Genomic DNA, 9,231 nt, shown 5'->3' with positions numbered 1-9,231 from the left:
TTTTTAAAAGAGCAGTGAGAAAGTGGCATTAGAAGCAAAGCTATGACCCTTCATTTTTTTACTACCAGGTTATAGCATGCCAAAATCAACCTGCAGTTCTTATTTCACAGCTTTAGATTTGTGACAGCTCCACTAGGGAGTACAAGTTTCTGTTATCACTTTAATGGAATTACTGAATTCCACCTTGTCCAACCTCTTAACACCTTTCCCAAGCTTCATGATGAAAACCCCTGAAATACATCCAACACTGAAGATAGAAATAAAAGCCAGACCTGTTCCAAAGCTGTTTTCTTCTAAAGTAGGTATAAGCAGAGAGCATCGTTCACAGCATGCTAACCAAAAATAGCACCAGGGCCTGTTAGAGATGCTGCACAGTTTGTGGGTTGTGTGGCCTCATACCTGTACTATGTGCTGCTTTTGGAACATCACTGCAATGAATTGGTAAACTCTGAGGTCCTTTCAGCATAAATGTTTGTAACACTTCTGTGCAGCTGCTGCACAGGGTCCCTGCCAAATCAACCAGGCTCTGTCTGATGCACAAAGCCTTTGGGGTATCAAGCCACACTTACTTTATGAAGCAAGGAAAGAAAACCACCCAGGAGTTCCTGCCCATTCTTCTATTCCACATTTAAAACAATTCTTGAAAGAGCCAAACAAGCCATATATAATTTATACTTTAATACAGAAAAGAAACCATACATCTGTAGTTCATACACACCACAGGTAACACTTCAGTATATCTAGAATAAGACAAAACTTGACGTTGTACCTGAAGTAGGTGACCATGACAGAAGGAGGACAAGCAAACGCATATTTCTTCAATTTGATTTCGTGTTCCAGTGGAACTCGCTCTACTAAAAAAAGTAAAATCCAAAATTCATCTTTAATTACTTGGGAAAGCCAATATACTACAGCAGGCTTCCTGGAGTGGTAAAAGCTGCATGGATATCCTGGAAGCTGGATACATCCATCCATCCCTCCCATGCTGAACGTCCAGTTGATTACAGAGTACCAGCAAGCTCCTACGAGGCACCAACAGTCTTTAACCCTCAGCAGCCGCTGGCTGCAGTTAAGTGCCCGAGGCCACCACTGCTAATGAACTGGCTGAAGCCTTCAAGAGGCCTAGCTAACAGCCAGCTCAGGGGCAGGCACTGGTGGGGTCTGGTTTGGCTGAATATGGTACTTGGCTGTCAGATCCCGTGAGGTGCCCTCGGTGTCAGATGCTCGGCCTTTGGTGCCCTGACAGTCCTGCGGGGTAGCGCCCAACACCGCACACGCTGCAGGTCCTAAGAGCAGGACGTGTAAACTCCAACTCCCAAGTCAGCTGGTCAATACCAATACACATTTACTTAAAACTTACACTGCTGTAAAAATAAATACACATTAAAAAAAGATATCCGTAGGGCCTGAGGGCAAGCCTCATCATTGCTGGGGGGACAGTCTCATCAGTGCCTTTGCATGATTTGTGGGAACAGCTCGTTACCAAGGCAGGTAATGGGTTTGGTCTGGCCCTTAGCTGGAAGGTTAATGGTCCATATGTCTTCCTTTCTCTACTACAAAAATAGAAATTAATCTAGAGCAATAAAGGAAAGTGATTGCACACCACCTCTGCGCAGAATACTGAAGGACACTTCTCTATACTGACACACAGGGAGGATTTTTCAAAAGCAGTCAGGTGGACCTGGGCAGCTCAGGAGATCCTGAAGCACTCTTGGAAATCTTCCCATAGGCACTTACAAAAATAAGAAATCTATTTGCTGCACTTAGGAAAGGAGCCAAGAACAGAAAAACTGCAAAGAATAGAACCTGTATCCATAAAAATAGGAACTAAATATATCAGCAAGTATATGCCTTGGCAGAGATTTTGTTACTCGTAACTAAAATGACACTCATAAACCTTCAGGAAATTTTGTGCTTGATAGTGTCACCTTACTTACCCTGAAAAAAACAACCATCCTTAGCAGCAAACAGTAACAGTAATCTCCAATGCTAAGTCTACCAGACAGATGGAGAATAATAAAAATTTGCTTGATGATGGAACCCTGACAACAAAGGATTAAACCTTCTAGGGGCAGACTGATATGTACCTTTATTTTGCCAAGTATGACCAGGTAACTCAATGCATAAGTGGTACAAGTTTCAACAGCAGTCAACTGCAAGAGCAGAACTGATCAGAACTTAACGACACTGCAAGGGAGATCTCTCCCTTTCTTTCTGAAGGGGTTTCAGCTTTCCTTTGCACCAGCACCATGTTTAAGTACTCCACTTTGGGTACTTAAAAACTCTACACAGCCATCAGGAATGATGGCTTCGTAAGGCAGGCCCGTTCTGGTTGATGTGCAGCTCGGCTGTGGCAGTACTGAGCTCACTCTGAGCTAATCAGGGGGTTAAGCAAACCTACAGGTAACCACGCTGCAAGAACAGGACAAGCCAGGCTCTAACACAACTGAGCTAAACCAGCCCGGAGTGTGTTTATACAAGTCACAGCTTTGTTGGCCCTGAATCCAAAACGAACAGAGCCTTAACCACAGACGAGGATAATATATTCAGAGCAGCAAAGGAAAGTTGTTCCCAGGTACATGTATTTTTTCTCTACTGAAGGCTGGTTTACTACTGATACTTCTCACCTGCCTGACGGGAAAATGGTCCAGTCAGTTCCAAACTGGGAAGAAAGCAGCTGGCCTTTTAAAGCTGCAACAGTAGAGTGCTCTGTGGAGAGTCTACAGGAATTTTGACTGACTAAGGTTGATGAGACCAAGGATTTTACTCAGGTAGTAAACTGTCTGTACTTGGAGCATCTCCGCTGGCTTTTTTGTCTTAGCAGGGGGATGGAAGAGACAACTGAAAGTCTTTAGGGTGCACAGTCACCTCCAGAAAGCTTCTTTCATCTACTAGGCTACTAAACAGATTTACTTTGTTGGTAAAATATCAACTAGAGTCTCTTCTTTTTTGCCTTTTCCTTCAACGTGATCTACTCATTCTACTGAACGTAACAGACAACATCCCTGAAAACAGTAATTCCACCTTATGAAGAAATATATATGGGAAATTCCTGTGAACAGGCAAATGCTTCCTATTGAACTAGTTCATCCTTCCCTAGAACAGCAGTACAACGTGCTGGATGCAAAGCCAGGTGGCAGTGTAAACAGATTCCTCCACACTCAGGATTTTGCTGTCATTCTTCCACACTCAGTATTTTGCTGTCACAACTGTGCTACATTTCTGCTGGTTGATGAAAGAGTATCATCTGTCCTGCTTTGATGTTCGGTCCTTTGTAACCGATTATCACAAAAGCAAAGCTAAGTGCCTAACGGTAAAAGAAAGCTTTGTCTTGACAGGCCCAGAATTTCCTCTGATGTCAAACAAGATGTTCCTTAATACTTCTGCTTCTCCTTTAGAAGTTTAGGTAAAATATTCACCCACCATTCTGGAAGCCTTTGTAGCAGAAGCAAACAGCATAATTTCTTTTTGTTTGAGGAGACATTGCTTTTGATTGCACAATTAAGACTATGGAGTGTGGCTCTTTATTAACATGCTTGAAACATGACAATGTAGTAAGAGCATCAACGAGGATAAAGCACCTTGCAGGAGTCTGTGTTCTATCACTTGGGATGAAACTATGCTGAGATGTTCCCACATCAAGCAGGACTATCTACCCTGAGCCACAACTAATCTGGTAGATCATTAACAGCCATTTGGGAGAACGGTGCGTTTAGCCTGTCGAGTTCATCTACTTGTGGAGGGTGATGCATTATAACCTCATGGTCTTCTGAAACGTCATCCCCCACAGTGACGAGGTTTGTTAGAGATTTGCTCCGAACACACTGGAAATCAACGTGACGGCTTTTGCCCTCTTCCTTTTCCCATGACATCTGGATGAATGGCCGTTGAACGTAGTTGTATATCACTTCTGACCGGCCACCGGGCCTCCTCTTCACCTTCTCTTTACAGGTGGGATAGCCTGAAAACACAGACAGCCAGTCAGCTGCACTACACACCTCTGACTTGCACAAAGGGACAACAGGATCCCAGAAGAACAGTCAGGTAGGAGTGACTACGGGGTCGGGGGGACTTAGCAGACAAATGCTCACATTCCACATTTACCATTATTGGCTTGCAAAAGACTGTTCTCTTTTCCCCTGAAAAGAGGGTGAAGCATTGTGTGTAGTCATACAGTCAATGGCTGCACAGATTAGCCATTTTGTGAGCAAATATAACTACTATAACAATAAGACAGTCTCCCAGGACAGAGCACAACATTCTCTAAGCTCCTTAAGGGAATGCTTGGATCAGCAGACAGAAGCATCTGACTCCTGTTTACTTGATCATAAAGAGACAAGGCTTGCTGGTACATGCCACGTGTCTCACTTTCCTTTAACTTTTAAGCCTCCTGGCCAATTTCAGTGTAACACAACAGAGGTGAAGGAACATGCCCAGCTTCTACTAGTTACATGAAAATAAATGCTTACTAAAACAGAGCAAAACAGGAAATGCCTAGAGTCAAGAGGAAACCAGGCTTTACCGACCGTGGAGCCACCTGTTTTAGAATTTCCTTTGTTGAAAAAGTATTTTACCTTCAATGCCAATGCGAATATTTTTCAGGCCCCGTTCCTTTAATACAGCTTTTGCAACATCGCGGTTCTCAATGTACTTGAAGAATCTGTACAACTTGGAGCTGTAAAGGACTTGAGAAATAAAAAGGGTGATTAGAATCCACAAGGAGGGACCTGCTCCCCATTTTGACATGTTCAGCTGTGGGGAGGTGCCAAACCCAGGTCTGGTTTCCAAGAACTACTTCAGGTGTCTGCTCTCATCACTGGGGTTAGCTGCACTTCCTTGGTGAGAGGGTAGTGATACACATTAGAGTCTGGCTAGAATGGGTGGTGATGGGTGTGTAAAGCAGAACATGCACCCACTAGGAAGGCAGGAAAAGGCTGAGGGGGAGGCAGCAAACAAAAGGAAAAGATGCAGTGCACGCTGTCAGTACCAACACAGGCAGCCAGACCAGAGCTCTAACCAGCCAGGTATCTTGGCTCAGTTCAGAAGGAATGTACAGCACAGGATTCTGCGTGCCAGCATCTCCTCCTGGAGGAAGGCTGCTGTGTGGGCAACGGGTCCTTTCCTAGTGGCCAGATGTCTGGGTGTGTGCTGAACACAAAGCTGGGAGCCCCAGTGCAGAGCCCTTACTTTGCGAGTACTCCTCTCCCATCGGAGGTGGATGATCTTCATCCCAGTCCACAGTGTCTTCATCTGTCAGCACCACAATATGGCATTCACGTTCTCCTTTCCTGGCACTATCCACCATTATAGGCAGAATCAGCTCCTCCAGGTAGCTATCAAACTGCTTGTGAGCACCATCATTGGAGAGCTCATGTAACAGAGCACCTAAGGAGACATACATCGCAGGATGAGCTTTTTTGCACAGTATGAAAATATGTCTACATTTTCCAGATACATTCAAGAGCACAGCCCACATTTTTCTTCAGACAAACTCCTTAACATATGTTCAGATGAATCAATAGTCTCCAGCTCCAGAATTGGCAAAATCAGATATGTGAGACTGCATTTCAAATGGGATGCAGATTACACTGCAGAACCATTACATTACCATTAAAAAACACCAAGGTCCAATCAATACAGTGAAAAAGTAATAGACTGAATAATTAATTCATTACGATATTTTACTTAAAATTCCAGCAACAACCTCTGTCCTTGAAAGCACATTTTCTGCCTTCTCTGTGATCACTCATCAGAGGACAGGGCAGGAAATTCCACCCACAGTCTGTGCGATACCATATACCTCATTTCAGTATAATGCTTTTCACAGATTTGCCTCTGATAAAAGTACTTTTTTGCCAGCATACCCACAAAAAAGCTGCTCCCTTCATGACTAGGAACTCTCTACTACTTTCCAGCTTTGGTATCTTTGTTTCCTGCTCTGCCCATCATCCTTTAGCTTAAATTATTCACAATTCTCTGGTACATTAGATAGGAGTTATAACCCTGCTTTTAGCTTTCATTTTGTTTGGCTGTAAGAGCAAGCTCTTTTTCTCAGCCTCTGTTACAAGAGAAGACTAGAATTTTTACAATTTCAATTTGCTTTTTTTGAGCAAGGTGTCTTCATTTTGCAGGATTCAATCATTTCACTTTAGATTGATGCAGCAAAAAAGGAAGCTGTTTAAACGCAATGCATACATGAGTCCTAGCGGAGTCCACACCTTCATGCTTAAATTAAAGCACACAATTAAGAGCTGCACTGAATCGGGATCAGAGTGCTCAACACCATGCAGATGATCTTTTAGGAGCTGGTTTCTCTCCATACTTACTTAAATCTTGACATTTGATTGTGTTGAAATCAAAGTTTATGCAGAGGTAATCACATGTGTCTCGAAGGTCTGGGATGGAAATCCCATCAGGGCAGTTAATGACTCCAGTTTTGTAATAATCCTGCAAAAGAGAGGACAGGTTTTGGAGAGAAAAATTAAGAATACCTTGGACTCTGATAATTTTTAACTAGCTTGCTTTAATTAGTTTAATTTCTTTGTTTTGTTAACAAACATTTGAGAGTTACAGAGGCTATATATAGCTGTGTGAACAGGAAAACCAGCCCTGCTTGTCCGAGAAATTACGTCTCTCTGCAGATCCTCTTGGGTCTGATAAACGGTGAGCTCCAGTTAAAACTTTTCCCATGGCATAGGCTTTCATAACATCTCATATGCAATATGCATTTATATGCAACCATAAGGTCAGGACACAGCTCAGGAACTACAATGGCATGACACAAGAAATGTAAAAGGCAACATGAACAAATATGTGAAATGTTGACTCATACTAAAGTCTACTATAATTTCTTTTTTAAAAATCCCAATACAAGACAGTAATAAAAGAGTATGTCCCAAGGGGTGTGCAGATGCCTGGGAGATGGCTCAGTTCCGCACATGTGACAAACAGATTGGCTTTTTTTCAGTCTGCAAACATCTCCTTACCAGCACAGTCCGGAACACAGCTGAACTAATTCCTTCTGCGATTTCATATTCTCCCTTTTCATTTGGCCTGGTGAAATTATATTCTCTTCCTGGTCCAAACATTCTGAACGGATAAAAATCTATGTAAGTGCACAAATATATTTAAATGCATTCATTCTAGAGACCAATAGGTGCACTGAGGTTAGACAAAACCAGCAGTGACACATATATACAGTAACTTGAAACCTATACTCAAGTCTCTTGCATAGTAAATAAGCACAAGAGCTCCCTCAGCTACGTCCTCCTATAGCTGGACTCTGTCACTACAGCTACTGCATTGTATGGAACAAGACACAGCTCAAAGGAACAGATCATTCAGCCCTGGGTCAGAAAATACCCTGGCAATAAAGCCCTTTCACAGAGGCTGTGCAAGGTAACTGCTGCATGCCTTGTGACCCCCTGTCTTACACACTGACCTGCGCAAGGGTCAGTAACCCAACAGAACCTGTCTCCCTGTGGTCAGAGATGGGTGGATGCGCTGGCAATACAGAAAATGAGTGCTTCTTGTTGCATCCATAGGCTCCAACCTTTAGGCTGTGTTACAGGGAGCTGAGTAACTTTTCAGTAACTTTCTCTCTCTTTCAGGAGAGTATCAAAAGATAACAGCAGGAGGGGGATGGAGCATTATCATTTTCCTCATTCTGGAAGGGAGGTTATCAGCTGTGAACAGATGTACTACTCACAAACAAGGCAAACACTTGGAGAGAAGGCAAAAGGAGACCGTGTCTAACTAAAAGTGCACATTGTTTGAAGGAAGTGGACCAAAGGGAGAATGTTATCTAGAGAACTACCGACTCTCTCTAAATCTGGTCATGTCTCCCAGGCCTCACTCACAGCCAAGCTGTGAATGAGGTCAACCTTGCTTTGCTTGTGTGTACAGATGAGACTGCAAAACAAACATTGGGTGTTTGTTCCATTTTAGCGGACATTTGACCCCCTTGAGGTATTTTGAAAATACTGGAAATCACCCACCTTCCCAGCATAGTATCAGGGTGAGCAGTGAAAATTTGTGGATTCACTGTAAAGCGAGTGCCATCTACCACAAGTGTCACTTTCTCTGGAGCCACTGTTTGTGAATTGTTGCTTGAAGACAAAGAGCAGCATCCATGGCGTTCCTGGGTATTAAAATATTCTGACTGTCTCTTATTTCCATCTTGGAAATGACAGTTGTGCGTGTCTTCAGGAGCAGACAACATGCTACTGACCTGGGGATTTACTGGATAAGCAGTGTGTCGGCATTCAGAATCTAAACCTGAGACACACAAACAAATATTGCAAGAGTAAGATACAATTTATTGAAAACCATCATTTGATAGTAACGCTTCCTACTGTAATGAGAAAACTGACTCATACAGTAACAAAGGATGTCAATATACATTACAGTCAAGGTAATGTTATCTGACATAAAACTAAACTGCATTTTCAAATTGAGCCAGCAGTTGGATTTTGGATAAAAATTTTTCCAATCAACCATGATGCTTAATACTCCTTGATAAAGCAAGATGGATTCAATGTGTAAAGAGCAGGATCACAGGAATTAAACAAGGCCAGAAATACAGACACAGATTCCTAGCACTGACGATTGCTCTCCCAGGGAAGCTGGAGCAGAAGCACACACCACACCAAAACTAGTTTAAGCCAGCAGTGCTTGATGCCCGGTCCATGGTGGGAACACAGCTCATCAGGACTATCCAGCTACTTTCAGTTAATCTGTTCAGGGACAACCTCAGGAGGAGCTGAAAGCTGGCCAGCCAGGGGATACCCACACGATGATCTTGCCAAGACAGCAAGAACCTAAACTCTGCTCTGGACAGTTGTTCTTCACACCAGCCTGGCAAAGGCAAAGGTACAATACTCCCAAGTGCAAACTGCCTTGGGATACTGGAATTTTTCCAAAACATAACATCCCTCAAAAAAAAAAAAAATCTCCCTTAAAGATTACTACGAGGTAAAGACATTATCCTTACCCTCAGTCCTGGGAACTGCAGCAGGGCTGTAACCTCCTAGCACCACATTACTTTCTTCTGACTCATGAACTGCTACAGTTATGTTTTCCACAGAGCAACTGGACTCCAGATTTCTTGACCAGTCTGTCCCACCAGCACAGTTAACATTCATGCTGGGCCTCCGTGATGTGAGGAGTTGGTTGCGTTTCCTAAGAGAAGAGCTAGGAGAGAAAACAGCAGGTTGTTAGTTTTGGAAGAAA

The 9,231-nt window shown here is 43.1% G+C and overlaps 1 protein-coding gene across 4 annotated transcripts in view; it reads right to left on the bottom strand.

Annotated features, from left to right (window-relative positions):
• Nucleotides 1–663: 663 nt before the first annotated feature.
• The window catches only part of KCTD20 (potassium channel tetramerization domain containing 20), a 30,225-nt gene continuing 21,657 nt past the window's right edge, over nt 664–9,231 (bottom strand). For 3 of the 4 annotated variants that reach the window (XM_032988933.2, XM_032988934.2, XM_009969447.3), the window contains 7 exons: nt 8,993–9,192; nt 7,998–8,277; nt 6,987–7,089; nt 6,327–6,447; nt 5,188–5,385; nt 4,575–4,685; nt 664–3,961 (listed from right to left, as the gene is read on the bottom strand). In XM_032988933.2, coding sequence (XP_032844824.1) covers nt 3,669–3,961; nt 4,575–4,685; nt 5,188–5,385; nt 6,327–6,447; nt 6,987–7,089; nt 7,998–8,277; nt 8,993–9,143 — 1,257 coding nt within the window. In that variant the 5' untranslated portion in view covers nt 9,144–9,192 and the 3' untranslated portion in view covers nt 664–3,668. The remainder of the gene's footprint in view (nt 3,962–4,574; nt 4,686–5,187; nt 5,386–6,326; nt 6,448–6,986; nt 7,090–7,997; nt 8,278–8,992; nt 9,193–9,231) is intronic. The other variant, XM_032988936.2, reaches the window with a different exon arrangement.

The sequence above is a fragment of the Tyto alba genome, unplaced genomic scaffold, assembly GCF_018691265.1.
Source record: "Tyto alba isolate M040663 unplaced genomic scaffold, T.alba_DEE_v4.0 Super-Scaffold_30, whole genome shotgun sequence".
NCBI classification, from domain to species: domain Eukaryota; kingdom Metazoa; phylum Chordata; class Aves; order Strigiformes; family Tytonidae; genus Tyto; species Tyto alba.
The sequence above is the reverse complement of the archived record's forward strand: the minus strand, read 5'-3'. Positions and strand labels throughout refer to the sequence as shown.